The sequence below is a fragment of the Esox lucius genome, chromosome 20 (assembly GCF_011004845.1).
Source record: "Esox lucius isolate fEsoLuc1 chromosome 20, fEsoLuc1.pri, whole genome shotgun sequence".
NCBI lineage: Eukaryota > Metazoa > Chordata > Actinopteri > Esociformes > Esocidae > Esox > Esox lucius.
Window position 1 is genome coordinate 325021 of NC_047588.1, and position 20571 is coordinate 345591.

Here is a 20571-nt window from a genome sequence, read left to right on the forward strand (position 1 = left end):
GGTAAGAAGGTGACAACAGTTTGTGCGATTATTCGCAAATGGAAGAAATACAAAAGAACTGTCAATCTCTCTCGGTCTGGGGCTCTCACCTCGTGGAGTTGCAGTGATCATTAGAACGGTGAGGAACCAGCCCATAACTACACGGGAGGATCTTGTCAATGATCTTAAAGCAGCTGGGACCATAGTCACCAAGAAAAAAATTGGTAACACACACCAACGTGAAGTACTGGATATGACCCCAAGAACACCATCCCCACTATCAAACATGGTGGTGGAAACATTATGCTTCTGGGGTGTTTTTCTGCTAAGGGGACAGGACAACTTCACCGCATCAAAGGGAAGATGGACGGGGCCATGTACCGTCAAATCTTGGGAAGACACTCCTTTCCTCAACCAGGGCATTGAAAATGGGTCGTGGATGGGTATTCCAGCATGACAATGACCCGAAACACACCGCCAAGGCAACAAAGGAGTGGCTCAAAAAGAATCACATTAAGGTCTTGGAGTGGCCTAGCCAGTCTCCAGACTTTAATCCCATAGAAAATCTGTGGAGGGAGCTGAAGGTTTGAGTTGCCAAACGTCAGCCTCGAAACCTTGATGACTTGGAGAAGATCTGCAAAGAGGAGTGGGACAAAATCTCTCCTGAGATGTGTGCAAACCTGGTGGCCAACTACAAGAAACGTCTGAACTCTGTGATTGCCAACAAGGGTTTTGCCACCAAGTACTAAGTCATGTTTTGCAGAGGGCTCGAATACATTTCACTCATTAAAATGCCAATAAATATAAAATTTTTACATGCGTTTTTCTGGATTTAATTGTTGTTGTTCTGTCTCTCACTGTTCCAATAAACCTACCATTAAAATTATAGACTGATAATTTTTTTGTCAGCAAGGGATAAAATATTTTTTCCCTCACTGTATGTATTTACCACTGGAAAGATTATAGTTTTACCTTTCAACTGATACCCTTTTTATTTATGTACTGCAAATAGTGACTGAGTTACATCCAGTTAATACAATGGTATAACCAAACTGGGTTTTTAAGAAAAAAGTATTCAGAATTTGCAGTGCATTTTCAGTATTTATTCAAAAGAGGAAAAACTGTCTTTAGAGATTAACAAACACAATACCATGAAATAAATGGTAAAAACATGTTGGAAATGCTGGTGAACACACCCATATAAACAGCATATATTATGTGTCATTATCTGAAGGGTCATTATCTGAAGTGATTTCCTGGTAGTTAAGGTGGGATCAGGAAAGCCACCATTTTCATAAAACAACCAATGTACACATATACAGAAGCAAGTCACCTGTCAAGTTCAGTTCAGCTAGTTTAAGAGAGAGATCTGCTGGATCTCCGACAGGTGAGCCCAGGATATCAGGCAAGGCATTCCTGCGACCAGAGCGCTCCGAAGACGCAAAATCTAGTACTGGCACCTCTGTCATATTAATGTCCCTCACTAACCTAGGGGAAAAGGGACAAAGAGGAGAAAACCTATGTAGATAACCTTCACAGACTTTAAACTAGTTATGTTTGCAGGTAAAACAAACTATCTTCCAAGCTAGCAAGCATGTTTATTCATATAGCACAATTCATACATAGAAGCAATTCAATGTGCTTTACAAACTAAAAAACTATATAAAATATACAACAACATAATCAAACATAAAATAAGAAAATTGAAATAGAGTAAAAACGAAGCTATAAAAGCTGTAAGGATAAACAGTGTGGTTACGTTTAAGCGCTCAGTCATTTACAGGTTTTATTAAAAGGTCTAAAAACCTCCCATCAATAGGTCTGAAAATCTCCCATATTGCCATTTTGTACAATAATAACTACAAATAATTTTTAAAGCAATTATACTTTGGATGACAAGTACTCATTAAAAAAACACAGATAAATCAAAGATGTAGAAAAACGATTGGATCCTGTATTTCCCTCTTTTTGTTGATAAAATGCAACAGTCACTGTACATAACATCACTAATGACCCTGTCCAAGCTTCTATATACAGTCTTAGTGCTGGGCGATATGGCCCCAAAAATATTTTTTGTCGATAGGATATTAATGATGATATATACCCTAAGCCTAAGGTGTACTCACTTGTTGCCAGAGGTTTAGACAGTGTGTTGGCTGTGTGTTGAGTTATTTTGAGGGGACAGCAAATTTACACTGTTATACAAGCTGTACACTCACTACTTTACACTGTAGCAAAGTGGAATTTCTTCAGTGTTGTACTCAAATATTTACAAAAATGTGAGCGGTGTACTCACTTTTGTGAGATGCTGTATATGTTTTCATTATAATCATAAAATATACTTTTCATACTGTTTAAGCTTCAGGTTAAAGGGATAATTCCTCATATTTTCTCAAAGTTCATTTACCAAGAGATATTCCAGAAGGCACATAGCAATTTTTTCAAACAATCCATTATTCAGCTCTGTCCCACTCTGTAATTAGCGTTATTATCATTGTCCAAATTCAAGAATGGAAACGGTTCATACCGCTAGTGGAGAGGTGCATTGCAAGCGGAAAACCCGGCAGGATTGGCTTCTGTTCTTCAGCAGTGATGTCAGAGGTGAGCGTGGCCTTTAACCTCAACAAGCTATGTGTAGATCGTTTGCTTCGTCTAGCTGGCCCATTTTTGTTGGTGGACATCAGAATAATATTTGTAATTATGGAAAATGCCATGGTCATAAGAAAGGTACAAGGGACATTGAAGAGGAGACTTGAGGTTTCATATCTGTAAGGTCTGTTAGTAGTAAATGTAAGGTATATTGTGTCAGATGGTGATTTATGATGTGCGGGGCTTCCAGATTGATTTGACAGGTGGGCGGGACATCCGTTTTGCAGGGTGGGACTTCCGCTGTGACATATGGACTTCCTGTATCGCGTGTGTTAGGGCGGAACTTCTGGAATAACGTATGCAAGTAGGGTGACTTTGTAATTTATGATTACATTGATGTTTCCATGTTTGATGTTTAACAACAACTGGTGAGCACCCCGGATGATTAACAAATGGGTCTTAGGATTCCCAAATATTAAATTCCCAAGCACTAAATAAGTGTTATATCAACAGCAAAATGTTTGGTGTTTAATAGGGATGAGTATCTCCATAACTGAGGCCGATGAGATAGGCATCTCGATGCATAGCCAACGATGCGATACATTAAAGATACATATAAGCAGCTACCGATGCGATGCAATTCACTATTATTACGATGCGGTGCGATTCGATTTCGATTCAACATGATGCAATTCAGTGTAATAGGATGCAATGGAGAAAAATGATGCTATGCAATTCAATATGTAGATATTTAACTTTTATTTATTTTGTTCAGACATAGCCTACAGCAAATCTTAAAGTAGGCTATCTTAAGTGCCATCTGACTATATATGGCTCTTTCACAAACAAAATATTAGTTTTTGACAAAACCAAAAGATTAAATAAAAACAGACATTATTTTCCTGTCTTGTCTCTAGTTACTTTTAACAGCTCACCCATTTAACAGGTGAAACAAATTAAGGATGCTGCTCATATATAAACAATGAAGAAAACTTCTGTAACTTGCCAGCAGGCTAATGGGATTTCGGCAGGTAGGCTAACTCAGTGAGCAGAAAGCAGGTGCTGTTTTAACATCAACAATAAAAATAAAAACCTTTCACAAAAGGGTAAACAAAAATGTATATATATATATATAAGAAAAACCATTATTGTCAGTCAAAGGCTGCTGTAAACAAGATTAGCTTAAATGTCCTACTTTAAGGTTTTTCTTCAGAAAAATCAGTTGATCTACATGATCAGGATGAAGCAAACTGTGCTGTGCAGTAACTATGTCTCCAGCAGTGCTAAACACTCTTTCAGAGGGTACACTTGTAGCTGGGATGGAAAGGTATCTCTTTGCCAATGCTGAAAGCAGAGGAAGATCCACTTGTTTTTTCCACCACTGCAGCAAGTCACCACTCAGACCTAAAGAATCCCTCTCTCTGTACTTAAAATGTCCTCCTTAGCTCTCTCCCTTGTGTTCTTTGTCATCTGTGGTCTCTGAGTGTGGAAATTGCCAAACATCTGGTCCAAGGCTGTTTTCTTCTTGGGAGGAACATCATCTAGGAGCAGAAGAGAAGAGGGGATTTTCAGAAACATTATTTCAGTCAATATTATACTACAAAAAAATGTGACATACAATACTAGACCATAACACATGAATCTTCAAATCAACATAAAGTATATAACTTTTGCAACAGTTCCTAAACTTGTTGCAAAAGTTATGAGAACATAGCAAACCTGTCTCTTCCTTTCTGTGGGGGCTCCGGTTACCACCTGTTTCAGCTGTCTGGTCCTCATTCATTGTGTTACCTGCCTGACAATAATTATTACAATCCAGAGACTGTTAGATTTCCTTAAACTAGACATATTTTAAGACACAAATAAATAAAAGTAACAAATGGGTATGAGAGAGAGAGAGATAATATATTGAGTATATTCTTACCTTTTCATCCATCTTCACCACCTCTCCTATTAGCTTTGTGAATATTATGTCCTTGGTGTCCTCGTCATCCAGGAAAGCCAGGTCTTTGAAGCGTGGATCAAGGGCTGAGGCATAGTGGAGGAGGTCTTGGAGGTATGTGTAGCGACCGTCAAACTCCTTGCTCCTTCATCTGAGAAATTACTGGTTGATCACTATCATCAGGCTGGAAATGTCTCTTTAATTTGGCCTGAATTGCGGAGATCATTGAGATGGTGTTTTTTTTTCCTCACTGAGGAGCGTGGTTGCCACTTTCAGGGGAGACATCAATTTGATGACATCTTGCATTATTGACATGTCTTCCTCTGTCAGGCTGGCCATGCATTCACTTCTCTTTATCTGCTTTGACAGCAGTGTGTTCAACACAGCAGGCTGTTTCTCCCAAAAATGCTCCAACATGTCAAGCGGACTGTTCCATCTTGTGGAAACATCATGGATAAGCTTGTGGTTTGGCAGGTGTAACTGGGCCTGCATTTCACGCAGAACTTCAGTTGCTTTTGGGCTTCTGTGAAAAAACACCTTCCTCACTTTCGCCAAAAGCTCAGATATCCTGTCCAGTTTGAGGGATTTTTGCGAGGCCAGATTAAGTGTCTGCGCGATGCATCGCACATGGGGGTCCATCTCTGCACCAACTCCGGCCAGCATCATGTTTTTTGCATTAGCTGTGACCAACGCTGTGTCCTTGATGTTGATGTTCCACTCGCGGCAAACGTTCTGCAGTAAAACTGCTAGATTATTCCCTGTGTGAGCCTCATTGAACACTCTAGTCTGAAGAACGTGGTTTTGCAAAACCCACTCATCGTCAATATAGTGTGCTGTGACAGTTACGTATGAGTCCGTGGCACAAGACGTCCAATCATCAACCGTAATTGCAAGTCGTTGGGCATTGCTTAATAACTCAGCTATCTCTCGTTTAAAGGCTCCAAGACGTGGAAGAGGTACTGGAATCCCTCATTCTCTGTAAAGCTGTAAGGCTGAATGTCTTTACAAATAAAAAAGGCGATCGCGTCGGTTATTGCTTTGGAACGAGCAGAGCTAACAGCCAGCGGGGAGGGGAAAAAAAGTTGTAATAATTTGCTCACCCGACGTCCTGCTAGCGGTACCACAGCGGCTAGTACTAGGAACCGCTGATTCCAAGGGGGAGGGAGTCTCTGCTGCACTCACACTGTGTCGGCGCTTCAAGTTTGTTGTTAAATTAGTCGTACTGCCTGTATATTTTATAGCAGCGTGACATATTTTACAAATTGCATGCGTTATGTCAAGATTTCCATCTCGCTTATAAAACCCAAAGTGTTTCCAAACACTGGATTTAAAATGACTTGGTGGAAGAAAGAGTCCCGACTCCGAATCTGCCATGTTAATCTGTTCTAGGAAAGTCTCAGGAGGACACCTCTCGGTCTCCGTAGTGCTGTGATACGTCATATTCACGTAGCAGCTGCAGCTGCTGCAGTGGTGATGAGAGAATGCGCTTTAGCAACAGTTCAGAAATCATTCTAAAAGTCTCATAATAAAATATTGGTTGCTTTATAATTAATATAATAATAGCGCATCTACTAATAATTATATATGAATAGTTTTTTACCAATGCAGATATGTTAGGAACGATGCATCGCAATACAAATGCCAACTGTATACGATGCATGCTTATTTAAATCGATGCATCGCATCGTAAACTTTTATGACGGTGCACCGATGCGAATCGGTGAATCTTACCATCCCTAGTGTTTAACAAACGGGGGTTCAGCAATTCTTTAAAGACCCCGGCATTTTATGTTGTGTGCTACAACAGATGCCCTACAACCGGTGGGGTGTTAACCTTTCATGTTTTATGAGATGGTTGCCGTGGTCTGTGTATTTAAACCACGCAGAACCCTGTGATGGTCATTCAGTATTAACTGAGCAGCGATCAGCATTTTGGGTGAAACACCATTGAAAGCTAACACAGTCCTCAACACAGCATAATAAAAGACAGACCGCCTATGACTATCAAGTAGTCGGAAGAATTTACGAAACACGTCTAAAGATTACAACCAAGCGGAGATTGAAGAGCCCAAGGCTGAGGACTGGCTGTGTGACACCTGGGTTGACAACGCTGAAGCCTTCTACGTAACCCCGGACACCGACAGCTCGATTCCACCAGCATACCCAACAAGAAGCTACAATTGGCTTGACCGGTTTGGTGATCAGCTAGGACCTCTTAATCTGTCATACCTTTAAAATGCTAATAAGAGTTATCACAAAATGGACAAACGCCTTGCACCAAAAGATTTAAAGATCATCAAAGCAACATTGATATGATTCTGGAAAACGCTGTTTGTGGCAATTCTCCAAAAAGCATGCATCAGGTCAAAGTTTGGTTTTTCAGCAAGAGTTAATGGTTTTGATATAGTGCTTCATTTTGACCTGTAAATTGGATGTTTGGTGAATTGGGTGAGACGTTATGGATTTGTGTTTACTGTTTTGAGAATACGAGGCATAGGTTCAAGAAATGTGTTTAAGCAATTGAGAAAAACTGTAAATCATCAATAATTAAAAGGTTGTTTTTCTAAATCAGTAGCAGATTGTCATCACACAGCGATGTTGGTAGACCTTCTATAAAAGTAATCTCCCTCACCTTCAACATTACGCCATACAGCGGTTGCCAACATGAATAAACCCAGACGATATTCTGAATTTCTTTGGAGAAAACAACGTCAGCATTATCTAACAACATCTTCACAAAATGTGTTTTACCCGGGTTACTGGGGCCACAAATGACTCAGCTGAATGGGTGTTGAACCGCTGTCCATTCTAGAATGAGATTTAGTACCGAAAGGCCTTGTGCTGTAATCGAGGAGCAGTACACACTTGTTGTACACAACTCTCAAAACGCTTAGACACAAATAATTTTTTCAATGTGAATGTTCTCTAGCAATTCTGTCTGCATTAGCAAGGACGTAATCATCATCACCACCACCACCACCACCCTTGCCCTCGCCCCGTACAAAGTTATCAACCAGTCGTGTTAGCTTCTCCAAATTAACAAATGTTAATTAATAGACCACTACCTCACCATCACAGCACACTACATAGAAGAGGGCAACATGCAGCAAAAAGTGCTAAAAACAAAGGCTGTGTACAAAGCGCAGACCGGTTGTGTTGTTGAAGAGGAAATTAGTGATGTTCTGTCAGAGTTTGGCATATCTGATATGATTGTAGCAGTCACTGTAGATAATGCTGCAAACATAGATGTGGCTATTAAGCGCCTGCGATTTGTGAAACTGCAATGTTTCGCCCACACACTTAATTTAGCAGCACAAAATCTATACTCCCTAAATTCAGTGAGTCAGTGGGTGGCCAAGGTCCGAACCATTGTTGTGTGGATGAAGAGGTGCTCAATGGCCAAGGTGGTTCTTGAAGAGAAGCAACAACTTCTACGTAAGACACACAAAGTTCACTTTATTTAACTGTTGTGCATTGACACATAATTACTTTATATGTCTGATCTATCTTATTATTTATTATATATTATTATTTATGAGCTCTGCAGAGTAGTACTTGTTATGGAAATGTTGAATTAAGGTATATTTGAGAAATGTCTGTCTTTCCATTTGGCTGGTATGTAAATATTCACTTTGATTGTGACACACGTCTGTATAATATCAGAGGATTAAAGGGTATTTGGGCCATGTCCTCCTGCCTAGACAAAGAAGGGTGTCAGTCTTTTGTTCCTCAGGAATGTGGTCCTTGGGAGGAAGTAAGATCAATTGGATCTTTAGATAAACACAACAGTAAACATTATGGCAGGAAGGATAAGGTGGGGGAGGACAGCATTTGACTTGTGTGATAAAACAAAGGGAATGAGTTTTATTGACAGGACAGATGGCAGCATCTTACCACACCCCTTTTTCTATGTAATAAATACGGATTGTGCATGTTTTGAGTCAGAGACTCTTCAGATGATTATGTCTGTAAGCGTTTGACGCGTCTGTCTTATTTGCAAATAAATGATTAATTAACTGTTTAATTGTGCCAAGAGAATTTCTGTACTTCCTTCTAAAAGAGTTCTGATCGATAGAATTACCATCACATACTACAGTATTTGAATCCAATTTTACAAAAGTATTGTTTGTCTCCTAGGATGAAAAGCATCTGTTATATGACTTAAAATTTATGTTCTTGTCTTTGTCAGAGCTGCCCCGACACTCACTCATACTTGATGTGAGAACACAGTTGAACTCTCTTTTCCCTAATGCTGGAGAGAATCACAGAACAGTACCCTGCCATTCAAGCAGCCAGCTTGGATCAATGGCTGAGAAAAAACATGGATAGGAACAGGTAGAGATGGATAGACAAGTATAGACAAAAAATACCAGTACACACAAAATACGAATTCAAAGAACAGTATTAGAGTGAATGTGAATGTGCTAATGTAGGGAGTGCATATGTTAGGTGTTTTGTTAAGAAAAAAAGAGAATATTTCTAACTCCAATCTATGTGTTCTTAATTCTTTTACATACAGACTTGCTCGGCTATCTGAGGAGGATTTTAGGAAAGCTGAAGACTTCATCAACCTGATGAAGGTGCTCTACACATCAACACTCTGCGTGTCCTCCGAAAAGAGTCCCACATGTGGACAGATTCTGCCTATCCTCAAAAAGCTTGAGGCACACCTGGCTGTTAAAGAGGGAGATACAGTCTTTGTGTCAAACCTTAAAAAACAGGTTTGGGCAAACCTATCCAAGCGCTACCAGGTAAATGACTGAGGCAGGGCACCTGGAAAGAAATTGTTCTAGAATAGAAATATCTTGTGGCTTGTTAAAACATTTAAACATGTGTTTTGCAGAATGATGAGATCAGGAACTTTCTCCAAGTGGCCACTGTGCTGAATCCACACTTTAAACATAAATTGGATGATGACACCATCTGGGACCAGATCCAGAGAAATCTGATTGAAAAGGTGAAATGTCATTCATGCACAACTGTCCTTTTCAGCTATTAAAATCTAAGATCTAAATGCTAATTATGTTCTTTGTAGTCAACAGAGGAAGACGGTGGAGCTGATGGGGACACCACGCAGTCTGAGAATGAGGATGAGAAGGAGAGTGTAAGTGTACGATAGCTGATATTATATAGGTTTTCCATTTAAATAATGATCATGCCTTTAATGGAGGTTTTCCCTTTTTTTTGTGATAATACTGATTAACCTTTTGTTTAGTTTTTTAGCAACAGCCTCCCTGCAAACTTCCCAGGAAGACTCCACTGGAGGAGCTGTTCAATGAGGAAGAGGCATAGAACATGTCACAGCAGCGCTCCATGTCCATCAAGAAACGAGTGGAGAGAGAGCTGCAGATATACCAGGACGTTCCACCGGTCCTTATGTCTGAGGACCCTGCTGCATGGTGGTGGAACCAACAAAAGACTTATCCTTTGCTGTCAAATCTCGCTTTCTCCTATTTATGCATTCAAGCTTCTTCTACACCCAGCGAACATGTTTTCTCCACAGCAGGAGATACTATCTGTCCAGAACGCTCACGCATCCTGCCTGAGAAGGCAGATATGATCATTTTCCTAAACAAGAACTGTTTCTGATTTTATACTGTACCTGCTGCTAATCTGGACTGGGTTTTACAAGTTGTTTCTTATTGTTTATTTGCTATTCTGCACCAGGTTAGCCCATCAGTGGGAGCACGGTAACATGTTTAAGTACCTGCAGCATCATACATTCATTCATCATTCTTTCATTCATCATCTTCCGCTTATCCCGGGCCGGGTCGCGGGGGCAGCAGTCTAAGCAGGGATGCCCAGACTTCCCTCTCCCCAGACACTGCCTCCAACTCTTCCGGGGGGACACCGAGGCGTTCCCAGGCCAGCCGGGAGACATAGTCCCTCCAGCGTGTCCTAGGTCTTCCCCGGGGTCTCCTCCCGGTGGGACGGGACCGGAACACCTTCCCAGGAAGGCGTTCCGGAGGCATCCGAAACAGATGCCCAAGCCACCTCAGCTGACCCCTCTCGATGTGGAGGAGCAGCGGCTCTACTCTGAGTTCCTCCCGGGTGACCAAGCTTCTCACCCTATCTCTAAGGGATCGCCCAGCCACCCTGCGGAGAAAGCTCATTTTGGCCGCCTGTATCCGGGATCTTGTCCTTTCGGTCATGACCCAAAGCCATAGGTGAGAGTAGGAACGTAGATTGACTGGTAAATCGAGAGCTTCGCCTTGCGGCTCAGCTCTTTCTTCACCACGACAGACCGATACATCGACCGCATTACTGCAGAAGCTGCACCGATCCGTCTGTCAATCTCCCGTTCCATCCTTCCCTCACTCGTGAACACTCATACACTCATGTGTAAATGTGCTATCAAGAGGTTTTCAAAAATAAAGCTCTCTTGAGGAAAGTGTACCCCTGTGAAAATATATTCATAATTTATAATATTTATATTCAAGTTCATAGATTTGATATTTATATTGTAGTTGAAAACAGCCCTGTGAGAAATTCAGAGTAAATTTCATAAAAAGTAAAAAGTTCATAAAATTTTAATTGATGGAGAAGGTCAGACTATTTCCTTCAGAAGGACCGTTGGTTAGCTAGCTCATTTAAAATATCCTAAACTTTTTGGACCCTGCCTCTTAAAATAATCGAAATCGAGAATCGATAGGAACCGGAATCGAAAAACAAGGAATCGTAATCTTTCAATCAATTCAAACAAAACTCAACCCTAATCGTCAACCACACATGGCGGGAAGCCGCTAGCTTCCTGTTTGTGCTTCAGGAATGTTCTCATGTAATCTGCAAAAACATTATCTGATGTCCTGGTGAAATCCCAGACTGATATTTTCTTAATGCTATAACCTTTCTCAACAGCCTTAACCAGCTCAATAGAAACCCAGGTACCAGTTAAAGATCTTTCTGAATCAGTATGTGAACAATCAGTTACCTGGTTTTCAGACTCTGCACACAGACATCGTTATACTGAATAGTTTCCCCTACTCGAGCCATAAACCTCAAATGAATTGCATTGGTACGACTGCCAAAAAGAGCATCCCGAGGGTCAAAGCGCTCTGGTGCATGAAAGGTCTGCGGATGTGTTTTTAAGCTGATTCCACTCACACTCCCATATGTATTGAACACGTACGTTGTGTTGTTCTTTTAAAGCCTCAAGCTTTGCAAGCCATTGTTGGTGCATCAACCCATACTGAATCTTTGTCATCAGATTGATGCTTGCTGAACAATGACACTTAGGGTGACCGTGCCAGAAACTGCCTAGAAATTCATAGACTGTGCTCACCCCATCGCGTTCAGCATATCCATCAACATAGTAGGCACCGATTTTCACTTCACCCCTGTTCAGGGTGTGCTGTATTGATATATTCTCATCAGAGGCCACATATTCAAGCCATTGAATTGAGCTGTTTAAGAATGTCTTCTGACAACGTTTGTACTTGTCTGAGGGGACCAATGCAATGCTGTCCCTGGTGAGGAATTTGTTACAAAATACTTTCCTGCAAGCAATCTTAATTGACCGGAATGGGTCAACACCACCACACTCCAGGAACTCGAGTCTGTAGCGCATACAACCCTCTCTCAAGATGACCACATCATTCACGCAGTAAGCCTTTATTTCATCCTGCATGACAGAGAGGTCTGTGGAAACAGTTGCGTACCATTGCATTATATTTCGGTTGCCTAAACTTTTGGTAAAAAGCAGCAACACAACCATCTCCGGCTGAACACTACGTCTTGTTATCAAAGCTTTTTGCACACACAAAATTAGCAGTGTGTACACCATTCACCGGAATGGCAATTGTCTCAAAATCATAAAATATATTAGTGCTCACTGGGGTCCTCGGGCTAAGACGGTTTTATGAAACACTGATGATTAATTTCAACCGCCAGATCCATGTTACAATTGGGACACATGTTAGCCATGCACTTGTGCACTTTATAGTTGGTAATACTAACATTGTAATGAGTTCCGCAATCGACACAGTATTTCTTCTGGTCACACCTGCTAACCCAACCATCCACACTTTTGTGGTGATTCAAGCTTTTATGCTGTCTATAACAAAAGTCAGAATAACATATCCGCTTACAGTCCAGGCACTGCTTTGTGTTATGGGGTTGGGTATGACAATCTTCATGAAAACAGACACTTCATGAAAACAGCAATGTTTATAGCCATGATCACCACGGGTGTTGAAACCTGTGTAACACCAATCACAAACATATGACACACCCAGAAAACCCTTCAGATTCATGATACCATAGAAATGGTTATCGTGTAAGTACCTAAAGACGGTTGTCCTAGGGTGGGTGTCCTCGCTTTTTGAAAACTTGGTAAAGTGATCATCCTGTGTTCGATGAAAGACAACAATTTTACACCCTGTCATTTCAACCAGTCGCATTTCAACCTGTCATTTCAAACCGAACAATTTCTGTGAATGCCACACAATCGTCTAACGCTAAACCAGCGCCAGTATGTAACCCACGACCACTAACCAGGGCCTTAGAATGTGTACTGTGGGTTCAACATACTCATCAAACAAATGGGCAAACATATAGAATCATTATTCACAGCAACATATAAATGCCTTCTTTTTTTTACTGATAATCTGCTCTATCAACAATGATTATGCTTTACGTCGCGGGGCACCACCTCAATTTGTACCAACAGCTCTAGTGATTCATCAATCATAATCTCAGCATTACTCTGCATAACACTTTCAAGTAAATTACCAAACGTGCGTTCATTATATTCGTCTGCTCTTATGGTCACATGTACGGGGTCTATCAGAGATTCACCAATCAACTCAATCTGCAGACGATCACCAGGCCCGTGTACAGTCTGAAGCTCTAATAATCAAAGTATCCAAGCTTGACATAATGATTGCATAGAATGTGCCAAAATCACCAACTTCACCAGTATTTTGTAAATGTATCAACTGTTGTAATTCAACGTTGTCAAACGCATTATGTTGTATGACTCTAACATTGCCATCATTGCAATGAGTTTGCATCAGAGAGCTCGGAGGAGAGTCAACTAGATTGTGTGAAAAATGGGGGCTACTAATCTCGGTTAACAAGCATTGCATCTGAGGATTATTGTGTGCATTGTTGTGTAACAAAGTAATGGTTGGTTCATTTGTATTCTGGGGTGTGGTCTGTTGATTATGTGTAGATGTTGGTTGTTCCATGTTGTTATCTGTTGTTAGAATTATCTTTCGCCATTTCTCTAGCTTAACGTGTAAATAATGATACACTTACAAGTAAAAATATTTTAACTCAAACATACATTTACATACAGCACAGTTTTGATGAGTTGAACGTAAAATACGTATTACCTTCACCTTGCAAGCATGAAAGAAAACAATGAAACAAAAATCCCCTGACGCTGTGCAGCTACAAGGTGGGGTGTCCGTAACTGAAGCCATTATGGTGATGTACTTTGTATCATCACCAGGGGTCCTCAATCTGTTGGTTGGTAAATAGAGCACAATCAAAAAAAAAAAACTATCAAAATTTATTTATAAAGCGCTTTTTACAACAGCAGTTGTCACAAAGTGCTTTACAGAGACACCCGGCCTTAAACCCCAAGGAGCAAACAACAGTAGTGTTGAATTTCAGTGGCTAGGAAAAACTCCCTAAGAAGGTCGAATTTTAGGAAGAAACCTAGAGAGGACCCAGGCTCAGAGGGGTGACCAGTCCTCTTCTGGCTGTGCCGGGTGAGATATTAAGAGTCCAATTGGAATAATAAATGAATTTCTCTTGGCTAAATCCAGAGTATATTTGATTTTAGACTAGGTCAGAAGTATGACCAGGTGGACAAGGACAGGAACAGCAACGGTCCCCCCAAACCAGGTAATCCGCAGGTGTGGACCAGGACCTCATCTCCTTCTAAAATTTTAAATTGGAGGAAACTGAGAAAAGTTAGTAGTACATCCCTCATGTCCCCCAGCACAATAATATAGCAGCGTAACACCTTGGAAACTGAGACGGGGGGGTCCGGTGACACTGTGGCCCTACCCGGGGGAGGCCCCGGACAGGGCCCAACAGGCAGGAAATCAATCCAACCACATTGCCAGGCATCAACCAAAGGGACACCCACCAACCGCAACCCCCCTGAATGAGGGCCGAGTATTGCTAGTAGCGTACAGCCCAACTGCACAAGTGCGCAATAGAGAGTCAACAACAAGCCAGTGACTCTTCCCCCGAAGGGCATTGGAGGGAGGGCATCCCAGTGGTGACGAGAGCCCACCTGGCAAGACAGCAAGGGTGGACAGTATCAAGCCTACTGGTCACCTTCACGCCCCCGGGCCAGGCTACACCTAATTATAAACCGTGCTGTAGAGATGAGTTTTTAGTAGACACTTGAAAGTTTGCACTGAGTTTGCATTTCTAACCTTAATTGGCAGATCATTCCACAGGAGTGGAGCTCTATGAGAAAAGGCCCTGCCGCCAATTGTTTGTTTAGAAATTCTAGGTACAATTAAAAGGCCTGCGTCTTGCGATCTAAGGTTACGTGTAGGTATATATGGCTGGATCATTTCAGCAAGGTAAGTAGGAGCAAGTCCATGTATTGATTTATAGGTTAAGAGTAAAACCTTAAAATCAGCCCTAACCCTAACAGGCAGCCAATGTAAGGATGCCAGGACAGGAGTAATGTGTTCAAATTTTTTTGTTCTAGTTAGGATTCTAGCAGCTGTGTGCAGCACTAATTGAAGTTTATTTATTAATTTGTCTGGATAACCAGAGATAAGAGCATTGCAGTAATCTAATCTAGAAGTAACGAAAGCATGGATTAATTTTTTCTGCATCAGTTTTTGATAGGAAGTTTCTAATTTTTGCGATGTTTCGAAGATGAAAATAAGCAACTCTTGAGACATATTTTATATGTTCTTCAAAGGAGAGGTCAGGGTCAAGGGTAACACCAAGGACCTCGACGACCATGCAGCCGTCGAGGTTCACAGTGAGATCTGCTAACAACGCTCTTTGTTTTTTGGGTCCTAAAAGGAGCATTTCTGTTTTATTTGAGTTTAAGAGCAAGAAATTCTCTGTCATCCACTTCCTAATATCTGAAACGCATGCTTCCAAAATAGCTAATTTAGGGGCTTCTCCATGCTTCATTGAAATATATAACTGTGTGTCATCAGCATAACAGTGAAAGTTAATATTGTGATTTCGGATTACATCGCCCAGAGGGAGCATGTATAGTGAGAAAAGTAATGGGCCCAGAACCGAGCCTTGAGGAACTCCAAAGCATACCTTTGACTTTTCAGAGGATATGCCATCCACACTAACGAACTGATATCTTTCAGATAAATAAGATTTAAACCAGGCTAGAACATGTCCACGTAGCCCAATATTGGTTTCCAGTCTCTCTAAGAGAAGGGAGTGATCAATAGTGTCAAAAGCAGCACTAAGATCAAGAAGCAACAGGACGGATGCAGAACCTTTGTCTGAGGCCATTAGAAGGTCATTTGTTACCTTCACGAGTGCAGTCTCAGTACTATGATGGGATCTAAAACCAGACTGGAATATTTCATAAATGTTTTTTGTCTTTAGGAAGGCATTCAGTTGTTGGGAAACACATTTTTCTAAGATTTTTGAGAGGAATGGGAGGTTCGATATTGGCCTATAATTGTTTAATATGTCGGGATCTAGATTAGATTTTTTTAGAAGAGGCTTAATTTCCGCAATTTTTAGTGAGTTTGGTACGCATCCGGAGGAAAGGGAGCAATTTATTATGTTCAGCATTGGCTGACCTAGCACAGGAAATAACTCCTTAAGTAATTTTGTAGGAATCGGGTCTAGCTGAGAGTTTGTGGGTTTAGAACTCATTACAAATTTTGTAAATGTGTCGAGCGATACGGTATCAAAAAACTCAAGTGTCCCCATTGACACCTGATCAGGGAGGCTCCGGAAATTTTCCGGACAACCGAGATTTTTAGGACCATAACTATTTAGGGATTCAGTTATTTGTTTTCTAATGGTGACGATCTTTTCATCAAAGTAGTTCATGTATTCATTACAACTAAAGTGAAGACCCACTTCACATGCTAAGCTTTGCTTTTTTGTTAACTTTGCAACTGTATCAAAGAGAAATTTTGGATTGTTTTTGTTCGCCTCAATCAGGTTGGAGAAATAAGCTGATCGAGCAGACGTGAGTGATTTTCGGTATTGTACTGTACTGTCTATCCAGGCTAGTCTAAATACTTCCAACTTGGTGGAGCGCCACTTTCGCTCCAATTTTCTGGAGGCTTGCTTAAGTGCTCTAGTATTGTCGGTGTACCAAGGAGCAAGTTTCTTGTTGCGTATTTCTTTAGTTTTTAGTGGTGCAACTATGTCTAATGTATTTCGCAGTATTGAGTTTAGATCCTCGATTTGATCGTTTACAGATTTATTTACTCTGACATTTAAGAGCGAACTAGTAAGAATATCAAGGAATTTATTTGTAACCCGAGAATTTATAGTACGGCTTTTGAAACTCATTGTTTGGGGGGCAAGTGAATTTCTTGTTTTAACGGTAAATGTAATAAGACAGTGATCCGATAATCCAGGATTTTGGGGGTAAATTATTAGATCTACAATATCTATTTCTCGTGACAGGACTAAATCTAAGTTATGATTGTGGCAATGTGTTGGACCTGAGACATGTTGGATGAAACCCATTGAGTCGATTATGGCTTGAAAGGCTTTTTGAAGAGGATCATGGGGGTTTTCCATATGGATATTGAAATCGCCAAAAATTAGAATACTATCTGCCGTGACTACAAGGTTAGACAAGAATTCTGGAAACTCATTGAGTTCATGAGTAAAACTTCGAAAGAATGAAACTCTGTGATATGTTTGAGAGTAAGTTTATATTTACTGTCATAAATATTAGCGACACCCCCTCCTTTTCGGGATGCACGAGGGATATGATCACTAGTATAGCCAGGAGGAGATGCCTCATTTAAGGCAGTGAATTCTTTAGGCTTTAGCCACGTTTCACATAAACCAATAGCATCTAGTTTATGATCAGAGATTAATTCATTTACCGCAACTGCCTTTGGAGCAAGAGATCTAATATTTAGGAGTCCCATTTTGAGATGCGAAGTGATACAATTATTTTTATTTTTGACCGAGGTGGAGGAAGGCTTTATCTTAATAAGGTTGTTTTTGTTAGCACTACCTTGTTTAACTTTTCTCAGCCTGGAACGAGTCACAGTGGCAATAGGTAAAGCTGTACTAACTACTCTGGCTATGCTATTGACAGACTCCACTATGCTAGCAGGCTGGCTAACAGCCTGCAGCCTGACCTGCACCCTATCTCATGTTAAAGCTATAGGAGTGAGACTCCTGTCAATGTTCCTAGACAAAAGAAGAGCACCACTCCAGCTAGGATGGAGTCCGTCGCTCCTCAGCAGATCAGGCCTGGCCCTATTTCTGGGAGAGTCCCAAAAAGAAGGCCAGTTATCTACAAACTCTACCTCCTGCGACGGGCAGAACTCCGTTTTCAGCCAGCGATTGAGTTGCGCAAGTCTGCTGTAGAGCTCGTCACCACCCCTAGCTGGGAGGGGGCCAGAGACAATTACTCGATGCCGACACATCTTTCTAGCTAATTTACACGCTGATGCTATGTTCTGCTTCGTAACCTCTGACTGTTTCATCCTAACATCGTTGGTGCCAACGTGGATAACAATATCTCTGTACTCTCTATACTTGCCAGTTTTAGACTTCGCTAGCACCAACCCCAGATTTGCGGCTACGTCGGTGGCTCTGCCCCCCGGTAAACAATGTACGATCGCCGGCTGATTCTTTAGTCTAATACTGCGTGTGATGGAATCGCCAATGACTAAAGTTTTCAGTTTTTCAAGTCCACCGGTAGAACACAAAAGGTTCAGCTGTATATATATTGTCGTAATTGTTAATAACATTTTAGTACAAGACTAAAAATGTCTGTAAATAATTAGACTTACACAAAAAGTATCTGCTCAGGTTGTGTAAGATCACAACCGCCCAGTCCAACTGACACTGATGATGGTCACTTGGTCTGAAATAAATACAAAGAGGGTTATGTGTACATTTTTCTAACCAATGTATTCTCACTGATTAAAGGACTGAGTCCCCTTGTTCAAATTAGAAAAGGAATGTGGGAGTGGGGGATCTGGTATTTGCCTAGGGGGCATCATTGACTGGTATCGCCAGATTATAGGGTTACTCTTTAGTCTGCGCATGTGTATAACTCATCAGGGCATCTATTGTCTGTCTGGATGCTTTAAGAGCTCTTTATAGTTCAAGAGGTTACCCATGTGGGGGAGGACAGCTTGCTCCCTTTAGGTAAAACCTATGTGACACAAGACAGATGGCCAGCAATTTACCATACCCCTTTTTCCTCTATAAATACAAACAGTTCATGTATTAAGTTAGAGACTCCTCTGAAGATTATTTTGTAAGCATTTGACACGTCTCTCTATTTGGAAATAAATGTAATTATGCCAAGAGAATTTTGTCTCTGTACGTCCTCCTTTAAGAGTTCTGATCGATGAAATTGCCATCACAGTTTAACAAGCGTATACCGTTAAATAAAGCTGATTAACAATAATGCCAAAAGTCTACTTACCAAGATTTGAAGGCCCAAAAATGTGTTTACCAAACATGGCTGGGTTTAATTCTGCTCAACCTAAACCAGAGATTTAAACAAACAATAAGAAAGACAGAAAAGCGCATGGATTGCTCAATTGTAAAATGTATTTTCTGGTTTACATTTTAGGATTTTGCCTGCTAGTTTACATTGTTGTATGTCATCAGGTTCCGCCCCCAGAGGGGCTTGAGCTCCTAGTGGTTTACCCTGTACTGAAAACTCATTATGCAAGATGCAACAGCTAATCAGGGCATGCCTACCCCTATATAGGACCCGTGAGCCCATAGAACACCCTCCCTTTTTATTCAGCCTTGCTGAATTATTACTGATTATGCTCTTCAGCCTGAGAATTTTTGTCATCGGCATTTTTCAGCCTGACGTCTCCACCATGAAGATGTTTTTTGCTGCTGCCTGCTGTTGCGCGGACTTTGTGCCAGAACAGGAGTCACACAGGTCGTGTGTTTCCTGCCTGGGACCGGCCCAAGCTCGCGAGGGTCTTACCGACCCCCCAGCTTGTTCCTCCTGCACTGCTTTTTTCCTTCTCTACATATGTGGAGGAAATAGACATTTCTGCCATGCTCAGTGGCTACATCTGTGGTCGGACAGTCTCCCTGCGCGATTCTGATGGCACACCCTTCCTCAACACACCATTGTCCCAGAAAGGGTTTATTTGGCGACGCTGTCCACACTGCTATCGCCTCTTTTAAGAAGACAGATGAGGGAAGGAAGGAGCTCTCTCGTCACCTCCCTCTGGCTGGCCGTGCTTCTTCTTCAGCTTCATGACCTCCTTCCTCTACACATTGCTCGGGTTCCACTGCTAAAAGACGACAGCGCCGCCAAGCTTCTGCTGCCGCCTCAACCGCTGCCCCGGCTCCTCCTCCGGCTGCCGTGGCTCCTGCTCCTCCTGCCTTTCGGCGCAGACAGCCCGGCCCCAAACTCAACACTCTGTGGCGATCTGAGAAGTCCAGACTGTCTGGACAAGGCATGGAGCGGGCAGTGGATGGCGCCATTGCCCTCACAGTCTGATGGCTTTAATAAAAAAGGCTGAATGGTGCTTTGGAGTAAGTTGTGCTTTTGTACAGGCTCAGGCGGAGTCTGTTAAGCCACTTGTACCTTTTGCATGCCCTAGTTTGCCTCCATTGGTGGCTATTAGAAACTCTCTCTCTGTCTCTATGCCTGCCCCTTTGGATATGAGCAGTGGCGCAAGTGAGCGGCTCCTCCCTCAATCTCGCCCTGTAGCCTGCAGGTTTTCTAACAATTATACTTGTACACGCTCTATTCCCTTTCATTGTTGTGGTAAGAGCTTTGTTAGTGATGTACAGGGGTAGTGAGTTTTGGGTATAACTACTCTATCCGCTCAACCCACCATCTCCCATAGACTTAAGCACCAGCTAGCGGGTTCAGATACGTCTCTCACTCCGCTCTTTCCTGCCATTGGCGGGCT

The 20571-nt window shown here is 41.6% G+C and overlaps 2 protein-coding genes across 2 annotated transcripts in view; both read left to right on the forward strand.

Annotated features, from left to right (window-relative positions):
• The window catches only part of paqr7b (progestin and adipoQ receptor family member VII, b), a 103202-nt gene extending 94441 nt beyond the window's left edge, over positions 1–8761 (forward strand). Inside the window, exon 3 of the mRNA XM_020044599.2 lies at positions 8700–8761. Within this exon, the coding sequence (XP_019900158.1) occupies positions 8700–8732 (33 nt within the window). The 3' untranslated portion in view covers positions 8733–8761. The remainder of the gene's footprint in view (positions 1–8699) is intronic.
• LOC109615386 lies at positions 8747–10269 on the forward strand. The gene is made up of 5 exons (XM_020044601.3): positions 8747–8845; positions 9030–9261; positions 9354–9467; positions 9546–9614; positions 9726–10269. Exons 1-5 carry the CDS (start codon positions 8760–8762, stop codon positions 10068–10070), a joined length of 846 nt encoding a protein of 281 aa, XP_019900160.2. The 5' UTR covers positions 8747–8759; the 3' UTR covers positions 10071–10269.
• The last annotated feature ends 10302 nt before the right edge of the window (positions 10270–20571 follow it).